At 40.6% G+C, this 19,965-nt stretch overlaps 2 protein-coding genes across 3 annotated transcripts in view; both read right to left on the bottom strand.

Moving 5' to 3' along the window:
• LOC140924635 (NLR family CARD domain-containing protein 4-like) overlaps window positions 1-19,965 on the bottom strand; it is a 388,290-nt gene that overhangs the window by 69,585 nt on the left and 298,740 nt on the right. The gene's annotated exons all lie outside the window — the stretch shown is intronic.
• LOC140925041 (NLR family CARD domain-containing protein 4-like) overlaps window positions 9,973-19,965 on the bottom strand; it is a 150,789-nt gene continuing 140,796 nt past the window's right edge. The window contains exons 7-8 of the mRNA XM_073375001.1: window positions 10,581-13,606; window positions 9,973-10,020 (exon numbers count right to left, since the gene is read on the bottom strand). Coding sequence (XP_073231102.1) covers window positions 9,973-10,020; window positions 10,581-13,606 — 3,074 coding nt within the window. The remainder of the gene's footprint in view (window positions 10,021-10,580; window positions 13,607-19,965) is intronic.

Here is a 19,965-nt window from a genome sequence, read left to right as displayed (position 1 = left end):
GGAAAGTGCTACCCACAAAACCATGGAACTGCAGCGGGCGCAAAGACAGCAGTTTTGATTCCTTTGCCAACATTTTCAAGGCGTATATTGAAACAACAACTCTAATAAGCAAAACCATCTTTAGAACAACAGTTTGTGGAAATCCTACATACACAATACCTTTTCCCTACGGGACATGAGTAAACCAGACATCGAAGCCTTCATTGATCAAGCAAACTTACATCACCCAACTATTAAATTCACGGCCGAAACATTTTGACACTGAGACTGCGTTTTTAGACACGGCTGTATACAAAGGCACAAGAGTCAAGGAAACATCTATCCTTGATGCAGACACATTTTAAACAAATGGAAACCTTCTTGCACACTCATTTTACCTCGTGTCACCCTCCAAGTGTTAAAAAGGAGAAGCCTTGAGAATCCTACGAAAAAACTCCTCAAAAACAACCTTTGAGGAAAATAATTCAAAATTAAAAAAAACCGCTTGATGGACAGAGGTTAACCACAAACTTTGATAGAAAACCTTACAAAAAAGGAAATTCATTAAAGGACATGCTTGTTAGCACCAAAAAAAAAAAGGTTAACTAAGGGTTTCAAGCCCGTATAGATGTGCAGCCTGTCACCCTTTACATTTTCTCGCACAAAAGGTTTGTGAGTATTTTAGCAATAATTCCAGCTGGTTGTGTTTTATATAACAAGTGTGGTCAACTGTCTCGTTAGTAGTTAGTGCCTATCTATGTAATAAAATAGGGTGACCCACCCCCTAAGGGTAGCTGAAAATTGCACAACCCACCCCTTGCGCAAGGCTCAAAACCTCATGACCCAACCCCTCTCTGCTCCGGTCCACCCCCACCTATACTTTTTGACCAGTCCCTTAGCCTGTACTTTTATTTTCTTCAGCCCCACCCCACCCCCCACATTTTTAAAACAGTGGCAATCTGCTTTTTTTCCTTCAAATATGATTCTTGCAATGCAGCTGTAATGTACTAGTATGATTTTAGAAAATAAGAACCTGTTTTAAATTTCTTAGGCTAAATAGGTTCTTGTTTATAGGGGGTATAAATGACCAATTTTAGGCTAACAGGTTCTTAATTTTTAGGTTCTTAGTTGCGGGTTTTTACTGTATGAGCTATTTTTTCAACATAGGCACGTTAAACGTGCATGAGCTATTTTGAATGCTTCAGTGTCACTTTAATGCTTCAGCGTAACCTTACCAAGAGTGATGAATCTACCTTTTTCGTCCTAAATGTAGACTGGGTTTTGTGCGAAATTGGGTATTGCCGTACATAAATGATAACGCGAAACGCTCAGCTGCATCGATCCTCATGCTATATATTCACTTTCCTCTGTCTTTACCTGTTACATTTGGTGCAAGTTAAACAAATTGTTAGAGTAAAATAAATATCTACTCACCAAACGTTGATTAGAAGGAAAACTCTAAGGTTTCCTCGGAGTTTCTTAAGCCAAACTGTGACTTATCGAATTCGCGTAGTTATGAAATACTAGGATTTTTATCATTGTGGTAGATGGTTGCATCATCACAATTCACGAAGTTTTCAAGGCGATTCTACTCAGTGAAACAGTCTTTAACTCCGACAACTTATTTCTTCATGTTTTAAAGCTGTTGCTTCTTAAAAGACAAGAGCCTTTTTTAAGGCATTGGTTAGAAAACGAAACAGGTCTTCATACGTTTAAGTTACTATTATTATAGTGAAAAACCAATCTGCATGAGATGTACAGTCACACAACTGGCACGTGAAAGTGTTGGACTTTGCCCCCTTTCGTGGTTCGTACGTGGGGGAATTCGAGTTATCACACCGTAATCTAGTAAACAGAATTATAAAAATAACTCATGCACGTGAAGATGTTGGTCTTTGGCCCTTTTACAATTCGTACGTAAAAAAAACGCAAATTGTTCACTACAAAATTTTCTCAAACGATTTTAAGAAATCACCACGGCTTCATTACAACATCTGCAATTAAATTATGTTTCATGCAACGTCAAGGTTGATAGCCTAACATTTTATTAACTTCCAAGAAAATTATCAAACTGCCGAAATATCTTTCTGCTCATATCACGTTACTCCACTCAATGAAACGGTATCTAATTATTGTGTCAACTAGCTTCTTCCAATTTTATTCCCTAACGCTACTGTTTCTACTTAAGTTACTCACCTTTACTAAATAAAACACGTTTCAGGCTATAATGCTTAGTATGCAGGAGGGATGTATCATGTTGTTCACTTATTATTCTTTTTTGGTCGTTTTGCCGGAACGAAAACGGTCTTTTGAACTTTGTAAGCAAGAGAATAATATGTTTAAAGCTTGTTTTACAGGATTAACAATACTCAATACAGCTTAAAAAAAAAAGCTGCCTTTCAAACTTGTAAAACCACATTTTATAGGCCGCATACTTTCAAATTAAAGTCCATATCTAAATATCAATTATTGCTTCACTGGAAGAGCTTTGAAAATATATGATCTTTTATACTCTAGCTTGAAGCAGGTGAAACACAACTCATAAATACGTGCGTCAGTACCGTTCGCGATAGCCGAATTCGGTCAGAAATGTCTTGAAATAGCATCCACACTAAAATATGAACCCTTAAACAGCTGCATCACTGTGCACAGCGTTTGAATCATGACGATATTTAATATAATGTTTTCAAACACTTGTAGCCGTAATAAAAGACGAAAAAATTGTGAAGAATCAAGATGGCGGTCTCAAAGTGCCCTTGTTCGACCTTTAGCAATGTCATGTTTAAGTAGATGCCAAGATCTCAACGGTTCCTAAGCATCAACTTATAGTACCTTCAACCTTATTGGCTCTTGCAACAAACATCCGAACATACAAAGATGCAAAGCCACAAAGATACATACGCTCACACCACTGACATATGAGTTATTTTTTCAAAATAGCTCAAAAATATCTCAATAAATAACAATTATTCACCGAAGTGGAGGTGGCTAGTCCTGGATATTTACCGAACTGCGAAGCAGTGAGGTAAATATCCACGACTACAATCAGGGACAAAAGTAGTTGACACACTTGTTTAAAACGGGTGCTTTTAGCAAACATTTAATTCATCTATTATTTCATTCTTTTTAAACGCTGTAAATCCCCTCACCCCCCGAATCAATGTTGTCTGAAGTAAAAAAAAGACTTGAGGGTCGAAAATTCAACATTGATTTTGGGGGGGAAGGGGTTGGGGTAGACAGGGAAATGGGATAAGTATATCCACTATGCAAAAAGGGGCCATTTTACGGAAGTGTGCCAACACTTTTGTCCCTCATTGTCTGAATGCAAAATTGTGCCACTGCACACAAGTTGAGCCGTGCATGACACTGATTTTAACTGAAATTAAAGAAATCAAAGACATAATTATGTTATTGGTGGTGGGGGTGACATTGACTTATTCACGACCGACTTATAGGGCCAATTGGAATTACGTGATGACGTAATAAAAGGGCTGCGATATCCAGAATTAACGTCGATATGGTTTACAAGCTAAAAACTAACGCTGAAACTCGCGCACATGTACAACTTTTGATGAATTTCAAGGGTACGCGTACTGAAAATGTTTTTAATAAAGTGAATATTTCTCGTTCTTCACTTTATCCGATGGTTAAGGCGCAAACAATCACGGGTAGGGTAAGGATTGACACGTAGTGGGGATAGTCACTGGCCGGCCACGGAAATATGGAGCGTTAGTGCGGAGCGGCCGTCACTGCGTTCAATATCGAAACTACGGAAAAGTGAAGGTAAATTCATGGCCAATTCAATAAAAAACTAAGGACAGCGTAGCAAACATTGCTAGTGTCCACGAAAACAATTACTTTCAATCCCACCTCGTGACACCATGAGTGACATGATAACGCAACGCAAATAGCGTGACATGAGCGCATATGTCTGTGTATTTGGACTGTATTTCTCAAGCGGAACCCTGTGTTTTTGTCTATTGTCGGCAGAGAAAATGAAAAGAGAGCTTTGAAACGTGAACTGGTATTTGACTCTCAAAGAAAACGACAGCTCAAACTGAGGAAAACACTGCTTCCTTCGTGTTACAACGGTTAACCACGTTTCGGAAAACGAAAAGTAAAATTAGTCTGTTATGACCTCTTAATGTCCATATGTATTCTCGTGGTTAACCGTTGAAACTCCTTATTTGCACCACATCGCTGGAAGTTTTCTTGCCAAGAATACGTACTGCGAAGTACTTTCTACATAGCGGAATCTTCTTTTGCCTTTCGTGAGGAATTAGCGCATAAAAAAGGAAAATTTTCCAGCGCACGGCCGTCATTGATCACATGTTATCCCGCTTTCCTTGTCATCAAGTGAACTTCTGGGCAAAAGTAATTGCTGTTTTGGCGATGACGCAAACTGGTGTGTCTATCTTGAAAACAATTTCTTTGGTATTCTGTGATTTACGAGCTGGGAAATGAAATAGTTGTCCATCCAACATCAATAAAAAAATTATGCCACTGAATAAATGGCAGGCGGTCATCTAAAATCATTACAAAAGTACATTCCAAAACCTGGTCTAACCTGTTCGACGCCTACCTACGCTAAAGGTTTGGATCACTTAGGTTTGAAAAGGTCTCCAAAAAAAACACACATCTATACATAGGACATAGCACAAACGGCTGGTCCATCATTTATGAGGTTCATGACCTGTATATTGTTCACGTCCTTTCACTAATGGCACAAGTCAATGTCAAAAATAATGCATGTCCCCTCAGTTACTCTGCAGTACTTCATTCGCTTAAGTTAATCATTTACCAGAACAATTTCCATTGCACCTTAGTGTTTCCATCCTTTTTCCACTATTGATAATACTTGTGAAAACATTACATCCGCTGCAACGGCATTGATCATAACACAAATGATTTCCTCTCGACCCCACAGGGTATCAGGAACGCGCGCGGAAGTATAAGATTAAGTGATGACATACGCTTCGTACATTTTACTCTACGTATACTACAAATCAGGACGAAACTTTACAAATTGTTGTTTCTAAAAAAAATAATTTGGCCCATAGAGTAACGTCATCGCACAAAAATTCAGCAGCGTCAAAAATCTAGCCGGAAAACACAGATACATATTTCAGACAATCAGGGACAAAAGTAGTTGACACACTTGTTTAAAACGGGTGCTTTTAGCAAACATTTAATTCATCTATTATTTCATTCTTTTTAAACGCTGTAAATCCCCTCACCCCCCGAATCAATGTTGTCTGAAGTAAAAAAAAGACTTGAGGGTCGAAAATTCAACATTGATTTTGGGGGGGAAGGGGTTGGGGTAGACAGGGAAATGGGATAAGTATATCCACTATGCAAAAAGGGGCCATTTTACGGAAGTGTGCCAACACTTTTGTCCCTCATTGTAGCTACCGACACTGAGGTGAATAATTGTTTTAGTATATACTAAAACAGTGAGATAATTGAGCACAAAAACGACGATTAACTCAAATACTGTTGCCAACGATTACAATTTTGGCGCGTAATGACCGGGCTGCCGCGGCCGTCGCTTTTTCTTGCCGACAATTAAGACTTTTGAAGGCATTTGTTTAGCTCTTGCGGGGAAATTTCTTCAAAAGGAGTTGTGAATTCTTTTTGTGTTTAAAATCATTCTATAAAAAAAGATTATTAAATTTAGTTTTAAGCTTATTTATGAACAACTCAACTAAATAAAGTAAGCAAGACTTAAGCTTCATTTGCAGTTGTAAACAAAAAACTTTTTCACCGGTTTTATCGATAAATTCGTGTCAAAAAGACAAAGCTTTACCTGTTAAAACTTCCAATCCGAACTTCGTCACCTTCTTCGTGTATTTCGGAAACAGCTTGCTTGATTAGTTGTGAAATTTCTTTGTTTGTTTACGGCAGCAAACCGGGAAGGCATTTTGCTTGCAACTTACACGAGTTTGGCGCCGCTCGTTCCGAGGAACTGGAGGTGAATCAGTGAATAGTGCAGGATATTCACTGATTGAGTAGCCAATCAGAGCGCGCGGAAAACACTATCCACTGGTTTAGTATATACTAAAACCTTTTATTATGTATTATATATTTCTGCGCATGCCCGAACTTCGCAAGCATCTGGATAAGAAGGCCACGAAGTGAACGACTCGTAAACGGCTTTGTGGTAAGTTTTAGCTCTTTATAGCACGACAGTTGCCAGAAAACCACTCGACTAGCTTCAAAACGTGTTTTTCGGCAAAATCAACAGGGGTGAATGGGTTAATTTTCACGAAATTCTTCAGGGGTAAACCCATATTCTTTAGGGCCGAGTTGTTCAAAGCTGGATTAAGATGACCCAGGGTTAGTGCGAGACGTGAATTCAGATTTGAAAGCTTAAAAAGAATTTCAGTGTTAATTCTCTTTGTCTACAAGTTGATGATTGGAAGCTTTCAAAATGCTTTAGAACACAAGAAAACGAAACCCGGGTTAAATTTAACCCCGGATTAAGCGCTAATCGGCCTTCGAACAACTGGGCCCAGGGGTATGACCCAATTCTTCAGAGGTAAACCCATATTTTATGGAAGTCTTCAGGGGTGAATGCAATTTTAGCCAATATTCAGGGGTGAGAAGAAAAGGTAAGTCCTCAACCGGGGGGGGCAGGGGGGGGGGGGGTAAATGCTATAGCCCAATGCGCCTAAGTTTACCCACAGGCGGCCCAGACGTAGTATGTGTCACTGAATGAATATATTAATATCCACATGGACAAATTAATGCAATGAGTCGTCGAAACTCTCATGGACTAAAATAGTCTAAAAGTCAAGATATAACAAAACAAAGCTAAGATACCTTCAACTGAACGTATCCTTGTCTTTCCTGGCCGGTTTAAGTGGCATTTGTTGAGTTTTGAAATTGTAGGTACTATCCACTAAAGAAGAATTAAAGGCTGGCTACAAAACAAACAGACCATCTCCACGCGCCTTTACACGAAGCGCTATAAATTCGAGAATAATCGACGAATCCGCTCCAAATAACCATCGGCTAATCTGCAGGTAACGTGTGCTCCTGCTTGTGGCTCGCTTGCTCCACAAAACCCATCGCAACTGCACAATAATTGCTCGCTCATCAACAACCACTGTTGACCTTTACGCTTCGATATGACCGCAAACGACCAGGTTTAATACGCGACGTGAATGTTCAAGCTTAGCGACCGCGTTCCCGCAACAGTGCAGCACTTGCTATGGGAGGGATGGCACTATTGCTTCTAGGTCAATCGACTGACCGAAGGTTCGCTCCGTTAGTTTTGACCAGAAAACAAAAGGCGATCGCGGGACCGTCCGTAAGTTTTCAACAGGGCAGCCCTGGTTTTCAAGTTCGAATTCTTCTAACGTTCGCTGTCTCAGCTGCTGTCACATTGTTCGTCCAGCCGCTTGCATAGGTTCTTGACTCTACCAGACTTATTTGCTTAGATTAACAACGTCTTACTCCATAATATGTTGTCCAAACTGGTGAAGGAGGACGAGAATTTTCCGCCCAGGAAAAAGGCAAAATCTGGCCCCCGCTATGCAGCTGAATAGAAGATACAGCTGAAGATATCGTAAAGTAAAATTTATGTGCGCGATATCTTTTTTATTTATTATTAATATTATTCTCAAAACTCAGGGGCACCCAACGATGATTTCCCCCTAAATACATTGAAAACACATTTAAGGCTTTCTAGAGTACTTTTGATCGAAAAATGCATTCTAAACAGCGCTTACATAAATTTAGTCAGGAGGGCTAAAAGCGAAGTTAATGATTTATAGTTTGCTTATACTAAATATAAAATATATCGTGTAATGCTAAGCGGAGAAGGCAACGAGACAGGGCCACCCAACGACTGTTTCCTCAAATACTTTCAATTGAAAACACTTTCATAAAGTACTTTTAGCTCTATAGAAATGCATTCTAAGTGGCGCTATAAAATTTGCATCTCAGTGTTCGGCCATTCTAGAGGAACTTGAGTCTTTTCGAAATTACGAGGAATTCAAAATTATTTTCCCGAAAATTTTAGATGCAATTTAACGTATTACGAAGGAGATAATTTTTCAGATACCTTCTTTCATCACATTTTTGAATCCAAAAATTTTAGGATTCCATTTTACTCTCTACGAAAAATAACCTAACCCGGTGAGTGAAATGTGAAAAATTAAAAGTTGGATGCCCTTGACCAGAACTGTGAAAAACAACAATAGGTCTAATTGCAGCACACTTTCTTGTACATTTCCTTGCCGTCGATTTGCATGACTGCAACGTGAAACGTCCAGAAAACTTCCTGGTTTTCACCTTTTATAGAGAAAATGTGGTACATGTTCTTGTTCACTTTTTCCACTGCCGCTCATTTTTTTTAGCTCCGCTATAAGATTCGTATCTGTTCGGTGCTCCTTGGGCAAATTGGATCTTTTTAAAAATTACAAGGGCTTCAATATTATTTTCCCGATTGATTGACCTGGAAGCAATAGTACCATCCCTCCCATAGCAAGTGCTGCATTGTTGCGGGAACGCGGCGCTAAGCTTAAATATTCACGTCGCGTATTATACCTGGTCGTTTGCGGTCATATCGAAGCGTAAAGGTCAACAGTGGTTGTTGATGAGCGAGCAATTATTGTGCAGTTGCGATGGGTTTTGTGGAGCAAGCGAGCCAGAAGCAGGAGCACACGTTACCTGCAGATTAGCCGATGGTTATTTGGAGCGGATTCGTCGATTATTCTCGAATTTATAGCGCTTCGTGTGAAGGCGCGTGGAGATGGTCTGTTTGTTTTGTAGCCAGCCTTTAATTCTTCTTTAGTGGATAGTACCTACAATTTCAAAACTCAACAAAATGCCACTTAAACCGGCCAGGAAAGACAAGGATACGTTCAGTTGAAAGTATCTTAACTTTGTTTTGTTATATTTTGACTTTTAGACTATTTTAGTCCATGAGAGTTTCGACGACTCATCGCATTAATTTGTCCATGTGGATATTAATATATTCATTCAGTGACACAAACTACGTCTGGGCCACCTGTGGTTTACCGCGCTGGCGACCAAGATTCAAAAGTTAGTCGCCACGTTCGCGACCAGAACTCTTCAGGTTCCTTACATCCTAATTTTATATATTGTGCGATTAAATAAAGCTTGAACGTAGATGAATCGGTATGAACGACCAAGGTTTGTAGCAAACTCGTCACGAACTCTACGAAGTGAACAGGTCAACTTTCGCCATCTTGGATTTTCCAAAAGTAACGTTGTATATTGTGGATTGAAATGTCCCTTTTGCTAAAAGGGCATATCGCGGGCTCACAACATTCCGTGCTCTTTCGATTCCACGTGCTCTCACTTAGGTTTCTTATGGAGTGAATTCCAGTGTTTCAGTTGTTAGCAGAAATTGCAGTTAGTGTTGTTAGTAAAGTACATGTAATGCTGGAACACTAAATCCATTAAGCAATGGCTTGGAAATAAAATAGCATTGAATATAGTTCAGATAACTCGGGTAGATGCTGAAACAAACAAAAAAAGGATCCGTTTATTTCATTCTAGCAGTGGCTGGAAAAACGTAACTTGTTACTATTTTGTATTTGTTGTAAAGTAATGTTCCTATACGTTTGTTTACCAAGGAGCCTCTGACTTGGATATGTTTTTATGATTACTCATCCCGATCAAGTCGTTACGTGCTGACTTTTTCATCCTTGGCTACTACATGAATTAGATTTTGTAAGCGAGACAAGAAATAACTACTGCAAATTTTTTGATATATTTATGGAGATTTGAGAGTTAATATTTATGAAAGGGACATGTCTGAATTTTTCGGGTTGTGATGGCAGGTCGCATATTATGTTGTCCAGTGAGATATTTCGTAAAGTTCATATTAGAAACAATAGTTTAGGGAATTGTCAACTTAAGTTTCTGAAATTCAGTTGGAAAGATTTTTATGATTTTAGGCTGACTTCCTGGCATACATGTATTTGTGGCTGATATTACAGTGGACACGTAATATATATGCTAGTCTTTTAGATAAGCGGACATCCCATGATCATCAAATTGGATGGTCTGTGATGGAAAACAGAATAAATCCAACAAATAATAAACTTACTATAAAAGTTTGGTAATGTTAGTTTCTGTTTGTTCTTGATTAAGTACATAACCAGAATTGTTTGCTGTTCTTTAGAGATGTGAAAAAAAAAAAAACGTTCAGGTATTCCTAAAGCTAGGAAACCTTGCAATTTGGCGTTATTATATAATACATTTGTCATATAGCTTTTTTTTTGTTGTTTCTGGAAAAAAAAAATTGGCTACTAACTTTTTGGACTTGGCGACCACTTTGGAAAATTTAGGAGCCAGATGTCTCCTTGAGAAAAAAATTAATTTCGTGCACTGCTACGGAACATCTAAAGAAAGACAAAATACACTGGCAATTGTTGTCACGACTGGACCACTATTCGACAAGTTTTCTTTTATGTGTCTTTTTTAATTTTAGTATGGATGAGAATGGGAAGCGACACAGTCCCTTTGAAGAACGGTTCTTTTTCGTCTACATGTAAGTTCCTGGGTATTACGAGCATTAATAACTCGAAAACAAAATAAATGCAAAGTACAAAAGAGAAACTTACATGATAATCTGACTCCAAGACTATTTCCGTCGAATTTGCTAAACCAAAGAGCTCAATGGTATCCGTCTGTGTCAGTTGAACCATACGAAGACTGAGAAAAAAACGTTCCTTCCAATCAAACAGATATGGATTTCTCAGCAGCTGAGGAGCACTACTACTACTGAAACACTTGATCAGTTCACTTACACCGCTGCCCAGTGGATTTTTGTCAAGCTCCAAGGATTTCAGTTCTGGAACGTAGACAAGTCCATGCGCTAAAGCTGTAACTTCGTCTTTATCCATCCGTGTATCACTCAGTCTCAGCAATTTCAGATGAGGCACACTATACAGGTGTCTAGCAACCTCACTTATCCCGTGACCGAGTGGGTTGTATGATAAGGAAAGTTCACTCAGCTGAGTCACATTCTTTAAACTATGGGCTAAAGCTGTGACTTCCTCTTCACCCATCTGTGTATCATCCAGGTCCAGCTCTTCCAGATGAGGTACACTGTGCAGATGTTTGGCAAGCTCACTTACTCCGTGACCGAGTGGGTTGTTTGATAAGTCAAGTTTACTCAGCTGAGTCACATTCTTTAAACTATGGGCTAAAGCTGTGACTTCCTCTTCACCCATCTGTGTATCATCCAGGTCCAGCTCTTCCAGATGAGGTACATTGTGCAGATGTTTGGCAAGCTCACTTATCCCGTGACAGAGTGGGTTTATTGATAAGTTAAGTTTACTCAGCTGAGTCACAGGCTTTAAACTGTGGGATAAAGCGGTGACTTCCTCTTCACCCATCTGTGTATCATTCAGTTGCAGCTCTTCCAGTTGAGGTACATTGTGCAGGTGTTTAGCAAGTTGACTTATCCCGTGACCGAGTGGGTTATGTGATAACCACAGTGATCGTAACTTATTAACATACTTTAAAGCAGTGGCAAGTGATTGACACTCTTGATTCCCCATACCAACACCACTTAAAATAAGCTCAGATAGTCGAGGCACGTGGTGAAAATTATTCAGTAAACTGACAAGTTCACTTGTTGGTCTCCAAATTATAATCGTTCTCAAATATGACAGAGAGTGTGTCAGAGTCTGGTCAGATGTTTTCTCAGATACCTGCAAACAGCTGCAAAGATCATGATTCTGTGACACGTGATCAGGCTCTTGAAGAGAAGATTTTGGTGCTGATATCAATAATCTAAGCAGTTCATTTGTCGTTCTCTTGTACCAAAAGTCAGTTAAATAGAATACTAATCGATTGCCAACTTTCTTAATGAAAAACTCGCCAGCGAATAGATCATCGTACCAATTGACGGATTTTACGTCACCATAACATGTCACAACAACGGTGTCCAAATCGGATATAACAGAAAACATTTCATTATCATGATCCACATCTCCTAACTCAGGTAAAATTTCATCACTATCACTATCACAGGATCTTGACACACGTAACGAGACGTCTTTAAAAAAGACATAATCTGGCTTATGGAAATTTGTTGATCTCAGGCAATGTTCGCTGGAAACTTTAGGCAGATGGTCTTCATCTATCACTACAAGACCGTTAACACATTCTAGAAATGAAGGATAGCCATTTTTCCTATCTGAAGCAGGACAAGAAAGGAAAAGATCGAGACTAATACTATAAAACTCTCCCTGTTCTTCAGTGAGCTCCTCACCACAGTGGTCTTCACGGAAGGGGTTTTCACAGAAGTTGTAATCAGCCAGACCTAATTTTTCCCCTATCATCTTCAGATGGCGAAAAACAGCAACGGTAGCTTCTGATGACAACTCAAACACAAATTTGAAAACTTCAAACAGCTCCCTGAACCGTTTAAATGAGTCGACTTTAGACAGAGAGTTGAAGGATTCCTTGGCATTTTTTAAATCACGAACTAAAAACGAGGCGGCAAGGAACTCTTGCACCGATTTATGAAGGAAGAACGCCAGTTTCTCAGGACGAGGAGAGTTTGAAAGATTAGAAGTCTGCAGAAAGCCAAAATCAATAAACTTGTCAAGAAATAACAGAATGTCCTCTGGCACATTGCTGAGCTTGAAATAAAGACAGTCATTTAAAAGTGCCTGCCAGGCAAGTTCCCCTAACTTTGCGAGTTCTTCTCTGTATTCATCCATGCTTCTAAATGTCTCATCTGAGGCTTTTGCGGTCACGTGATCAAGCAGCGTCTGACAAAAACTGTTATACACATCTGCGCGGGATGTAGATGGTCCTTGATAATCAGAAACCTTCCAGCTTAGAACCAACATTAACAGCAGAAGAGGTATTTCCGCCAAGTCCCACAGGTCGCGTCCATCCAAGAAATCTGTAAACTTTAATACTTTTGTTTGGTCGCGAAGAAACTTACGAGCAAATGTTTCAACTTGCCACCGATCAAACCCATTAATTTCAAACTGAGCATGACTTCCTGGTCTTAACTCATCTTTCTTCCGAGGACGGGTAGTCACAAGGAGAGTGCAATCTCTCAATTGACTGCCTTTCCAAATCTGATGGACTGGCGATGATGTCTCGGCGCTATATTCATCATAACCGTCTAAAATAAGTAGGACTTTCTGTTGGTTACGAAGAATGTAATCATACAATTGGTTAAATACCATAGGGTCACCTGCGGACAACAGCTCCGCCTTTTGTAGCACGTCACAGAAATCTTGCGTGTTGCAAACATCTCGGAGCTTGATTAAAAGTACAACAGCAAACTTCTTTAGGATTTCTTTATTACCTCGTGACCAGTCAACGGCGAGTTTCTTTGTCAATGTTGACTTTCCAATTCCTGGCCTCCCATACACTAAAATTCTCTTAGGAATTAGATGATGACCATGGCTTGCCAATAGCTCACTGTAATCTTGAAGCCTTTCTTTTGTTGTTCCAGCAAGTTTTCTGTGATCTCTTAGCAGTGTTAACTTTACATACACCTCATCAATGTCCATGGTATTATGTCGGTCCCAAGGGGTAATCATTAACTGGCTCGCGGTACTGTTGTAAAATGAGCAAAGCTGATTTTGACTCCACTCCAAAAAAGCAGTTGCAGCATCTGTTTATGTAAAAAAGTAAATCTCTTTAAAATTAAATCCTCTCCAACGCATTGAGCAGTAGAAAGTTAATTGTACAAGTTTTGTGGTAGTACTGCTAATGGTAGTTTTTCTATTACGGCCATTTAGATCTAAGCGTGAAATAGAAATAGAGCCTGATCTCAGGTTAACACTGGAGGAAGATTCTTCATGCGTTATTAAGTTTATTACCAAGTCTTACACCACCGGTTTTTTAAACAACCTTATGTTGCGAGGCTGACTTGTTGATCAATTTTTGAGATAATTATAGATTTCAAAACTTTTACACTACAGTTAGTTTACATTATACTGGCCTCCCCTTCTTATTTAGTATTAAAAAATAAAAATGTCAAGATGATTTTAACTAGTTCATTGACGTAACACATGGCTTTAGAAGCTGTGTTGTTCAGTGTTGTTGTTGTTGTTTTGTACTGTAAATCCGTTGCTCTGGGTAAGGGTGGAAAAACCTTAAAAATTTAACAAATAAGCTAAGGAACAGAGCGCAAATAGTAGCTAATTAGACAAGAGAACTTAATAGGGGAGAGGGAAGAGGGTCTTTTCTTAATTAAATGGAACACACGTACTGTAGACGTTCGAATTAGCACCCATCTTCAAATAAGTGCCCCCTCCCCTGCAAGTACAAAATAATTTTGCCCAATTATTAGCTAGTATACACGACACCCCTGATAAAGCGGTTTTCACTTGACTGTCGTAAAACCAAAACCAAAGTAAATACACTAGCCAACCAAAGGGCGTAGTAAAACCAAAACCAAACCAATTCCTCAATTACTTTCGACAGTCAAGTGAAAACCGCTCTATGACAGTTCCAAAAACATAAACCATGACAAGACAAAACAAGCAAAAAAATTATAACCAAAAGAAAGAGAAAAAGAGAAAGACACAAGAGTAAAACAACAAAAGGAAAGTAAAATCAACGGAAAATGTATCTTAAACTCGTAACAATAATGTTGGATTGCGTACGTGCACGATGTAGCAATAAACATTAAGGTCCCCCTCCACACCAATCTGAATATTTCTGAAACTGAACATTTTCTTTATCACAAAACGGCCTTCCCTAAACACTAAACCAGTGAATCCGCTCAGTCATCCGTTGCCTATTCATGTAAAAAAAAAAAAAAAATGTGGTTTCAAAAAAATATTTGGATTCGTGTGGACAGGGGCCATAAATAATGGTACCTGAGGAACTTGGCAACTGTTCCTTTGATCTGCTGGCTGAGCTCTGCTCTGATATATCTTCAACAAAAAGAGATCTCTCACTTACATTCAAGAAGTCTACTAGAAATAACTGCTACTTATAACCTCACTAGAAGTGCATACACTTGGAGTGCATATCAAGACAAGTGCAGTTTTAACTCTTAGGGTGCATTCGATTGGGAAAATCTGGATTTAGATTTTGAAATCCGGATTTCGGATTTTACAATTGAACGCGAAATCCAAAAATAGATTTCATTTCTGAGATACCCGTCCTCAGGGTCAATCTGGATTTTATGGGTTTCCTCTTTACTGTTTGATCGGGAAATCCGAAAAAACGATTTGCAAAACCATTCTTATGAACAGCAGTCTTCTTTTTGCTAATTATGCATGTGCGTGCAAGACCGCTGTTCTTAGGGACAGTTTGTCAAATCCTTTTTCGGATTTCCCAATTGAACAGTAAAAAGAAATCCAAAAACAGATATCTCAAATCCGAAATCCAGATTTTCAAATCTAAATCTACATTTCCCAATCGAAAGCACCCTTAAAAAAAGAAATACAGCTATATATTGACTATATATATTACATGTACGACTGCTGAAAAAAAAAACAAAACAAAAAAAAACAGACTCATCAGCTAAGAACACTTGGTGGTGGTTGTTAACCTATCCCTTATTTCATAACAAAATCCAAAACTTTTTTGTTCCGTTACTCGCACTTACATTCAAGAAATCTACTAGAAATAACGGCTACTAATAACATCACTAAAAGTGCATATCAAGACTAGTGTAGTTTTAACACTTAAAACAAGAAATATAGCTATGTGGTCAGCTCAATACAACTGGTGGAAAAAAAAAAAAAAGACTCATCAGCTAAGAACACTTGGTGGCGGTTGTTAAACCTATGAAGGTTCTTCTAATTTAAACCCTATTTCACACAAAATCCACAACTTTTTTGTTCAGTTTCAAGACTGTACTTCAATCTCTTTTTCGTTTAAAATGACAATGTTCTTACAGTTTGTACGTTCCTTTAAGAAACCATAACAATTATTAATAACTACACCAAAAAGAAACAGAAAAAGATGTCATGTGTGACACCTCCCCCGTAATGCCGTGCTGAGCTTACTATGGCATCAAGGAAGTACGTTCTAACACACCACAAGTTTCTGTAAGACAACATGCCAAAAAAGGAAATAACATTATGAGAAATATTTACCTTGGTAATGAGGCCATGAATAAAAAACACAGGGCTCACTCAAAATGTGTGCAACAAGAGATGCTGCCATCACACTAGCACAGGAAGACCAACTTGCTGAATGCAACTGAGAACCATCTGCGTAATCAGCTATTCCTTTCACAATTAACCACTCAATTTGACAGTCAAATGCTGCTGTAAACACTCCTATAGAACAACAAAGAAAATGGCACTTGAGTTGAAGACAGTCCTACATCAACATGGCTTACATTATTTTGCCTATACCTTTCTATAAAAAAGATAGATGAAGAATGTAGAGGATGTGAACTGTACCCTCTCCTTCCCAGTCGTGTCAGTTTGGACCAGTTTGGATTGAGGTTATGGACATGTTTCAGGCATGTATTAGCGAGTTTACGCAAAAGGACAGCAGGAAGAAGAGGTTGGCAAAATACTTGTACGTGACAAACGTGACAGGGCTATTCCTTGCGTGTTTTGCTGAGATCTTCCCTTAACATTAATGTTTTTGCGTCTTTTACAAAAAGATCTGTTTAAAGGAAAGTGAAGTTTGGCAAAATGTTATTTGAAACAAAATTACTGTCACACTTGTTACACAAGGTTTGCCGTCTTCTTACCTCTCCCGGTCACTATTATGGCTTCCATTCCTCAGAGGTGAGTTGCTTTTCTTTAGTTTTTATTATGAGGGAGTTTGGGGTTGGCGCTTAATGCTCTTGGGGAAACCAGGTCCTGTGACTCCCCTGTTCGCAGTCCCCTTTTTTTCTTCAAGCACCTGTAGACTGATGTGGGTGGGTGCCACTCACAGGGTTGTCATAGTTATCTTCTAAACTCACTTGCGGCGCCTTTCAGTTTCACCATGCACCTTCCCCACACCCACCTATTGTCAATGGTGTTGCGATGATTTCAACAAAATTTATTCGTTTCTCGTTTGATAAACTCGCTCGTACTCACAAGATCGCTCGCTCTTTTTCTCCTCGTGTTCTAGTGCCAAAACCGGTCCTGACCGGTTCGGCTTACGTCACACACGCACCACAGGAACCCCATTTCGGGTCCGACACTCTCCCCCTATTTGATACACGCAAGTGGAGCAAATATAATCACACAGCTCCATGCTTATATAACAGCAACAGTTTTAAAGAGTTCTAATAGTTCGTGACTCCGCAAGTCACTGAATCAGTTCTCGCAAGAGGAGCAAATCGAACATACGGCTCCATGGGCTTAACAGTTCTAACAGATTTAACAGTTCTAACAGATTTAACAGTTCTAACAGTTCATGACCCCACTCGTCCCTGGGTCTGTTCACTTGTTCTCTTGCTCTGCAATCTCTCTGATCCGCTTCGCCGCAGCTACAGCAGCCCGTCTAGGGGCGAACTCTCTGGCTCGAGGATTAAGCTGCACCGAATTTCTCAACTGTGTGTCCCGTACGTCGCACGACAGCTCCATTGGACATAGCTGTTGGATTGCTCGCTCCAAGTAGGACTTCCCCGCTCTCAACCTCGCTGCTCGGACGACGCCGTCACGCCCCTTGATGAGTTTCACTACAACTCCAATGTTCCACTTTCCACGGTTGCGCTCCTCACTCTGAATTAGCACCACATCTCCAACTTTCAGTGTCAGCACCTTGGTCTTGTGTTTGAGATTGTGTCTCTTCCTCAAACTTCTGATGTATTCTGTAGTCCACCTTGACCACAGAATGTCCTTGCAGCGACGGAGGTATCTTGTCCTCTTACGTAGCTCCACATCCTCCACTGACTCTGCATCCTCCTCTGGCAGGAGGTTAGGTAGCCCGTGCATCATGACGTTTGGCGTTAGCACCGGAAGTTCAACATCATCTTCAACATAGGATAACGGGCGGTTATTGACGGCCACCTCCACCTCAAGCACAACTTCTTCAAGCTCTCCGAATGTCAGGTACGCTCGTCCCATAGATTTGTAAAATGACTGTTTCACAACTCCAACCAACCGTTCAAATTGACCGCCCCACCATGGGGCTCTGGCGAGGTTAAACTGCCAAAGGATGTTGTGGTGGGCCAGATAGTCTTGCAATTTCTCCTCCCTCATAACACTCTTGAGCCACCTGGATGCAGCCACAAAACTTCTTCCATTGTCCGAATAAATCTTCGTAGGCCTCCCCCGTCTCGCAATGAAATGTTTCAAACACCTGATGAAACCAGCAGTGGTCTGGTCAGTTAGTAACTCTAAATGGACCGCTCTCGTTAGACTGCATGCGAACAGTAAAATGTATGCCTTGCCTTCTTTCTTCTTCGAAATCTTGTAAGTTATGGGCCCGGCGTAGTCCACCCCTACTACTTGGAACGGAAATGTCCCCTCTGTACGATCCACTGGTAAGTTTCCAGGCGGTGGATTTTGGAACTTTGTCACATGGAACTTCTTACACCCATAGCAGTGGTTAACCACGTTCTTCGCCAGTTGCCGGAGACGGGGAATCCAATACTCTTGTCTCACATGCGCCATCGTTAGGCCGACTCCCCCGTGTAGCGTCAAGATGTGGGCGTCTTGCACCATTTTTTCTGATAAGACTACCCTGGGTGGCAAATACACCGGATAATGTCCTTGAATTCTTCCTCTGCACACATAGATTCCTTGGTCATTCTTCTGAAGGTTGAGCCTTTCTTGGTCTTCCAGAAACTTGTCTGTTACACTGTGTCTCTGCTGCTCCCGCCTTATCCACCACTTGACCTGTATCTCCGTCTCAGCTGTTGTCAAGGGTCCGCTTACTCGGTTCCACTTCTTGCTCCGGCAATTTTGAAGGAATCTCATGACCCATGCACTGATTCTGATCGTTCGCCAGAAGGTATGCCTTTCCAGCACTTCATCGAAGTCGTCCCTCGCCTCCACTGCCACTGCAAACACCTCCTTAGTAAGCTTAGCTTCTGCTTCCGTTTCTTTGTTAGGCTCTGTCACTACGTCTCCCGGCCACTCCTCTGGCTTGGACAACCATTGTGGTCCCGGCAACCACACATTACACAGCTGATCTGCCTTGCAGCCTCTGCTTCCTATGTCGGCTGGGTTGTGTTTGGAGTCGACATGTCTCCATTCAATGTAATCTTTGTCGTTGATCTTGCGGACTCTGTTGGCCACAAACTGTTTGTAAGTACCTCCCCCCTTGATCCAGTGGAGTGCGACAGTACTGTCACTCCACCCATGGACTGACTTGATTGGATATCCTTCAAGTGCGACTCTCACGTTCTCCACAAGGTTAGCGGCCATGTGAGCGGACACAAGTTCCAATCTTGGAATTGTAAGATTCTTCTTTGCTAATCTTGACTTTGCTGCTATTAAGCCCTTGCTCACCCCGGAGGCTTGCGTAATCACTGCATAGACGGCCGCTGATGTACCAACTCCACTTGTGTCACCGAATACATGCAACTGGACTCCTTCGATCGGCTCCTTGAACCTTGGTATGCTCCGCAGTACTTCAACCTTGTTGGGGAGGCTCCTCACAAACTTCAGCCACTCTTGTCCAATTCTGTCTGACAGTTTCTCATCCCACGGTAGTCGACTGTCGCATACTTCGCGGTATAGAAGCTTTCCCACTAATGTTGTGGGCGACGCTACACCAAGCGGGTCGTACACCGCAGCTAAGAATCGTAGCATTCCTCTCTTAGTGTTATCAACAGGTTCCTCAGGGAAAGTCACTGCAATTGTGTCCTCTCTCTTGTTCCACGGCAAACCTAATATCTTGGATTCACCTTCCTTAACTCCCAACTGTTGCTTTGCGTAACTCTGCTGTTCATCAACAGGCACCCCATTCTCACCGTCTAGCTGAGGCTCGTGCACCGGAACAACATTCTCACTCTCTAGCTGAGGCTCGTTGGAGTTCCACTTGTGCATGGTAAACTTAGCATCCCCAAACACTGATATGATCGTCTTCTTCAGGTCCTGAACCTCTTCTTTGGTG

The sequence above is a fragment of the Porites lutea genome, chromosome 14 (genome assembly GCF_958299795.1).
Source record: "Porites lutea chromosome 14, jaPorLute2.1, whole genome shotgun sequence".
Taxonomy (NCBI): Eukaryota; Metazoa; Cnidaria; class Anthozoa; order Scleractinia; family Poritidae; genus Porites; species Porites lutea.
Note: the sequence above shows the minus strand (reverse complement) of the source record. Positions and strands in the feature narration are given on the sequence as shown.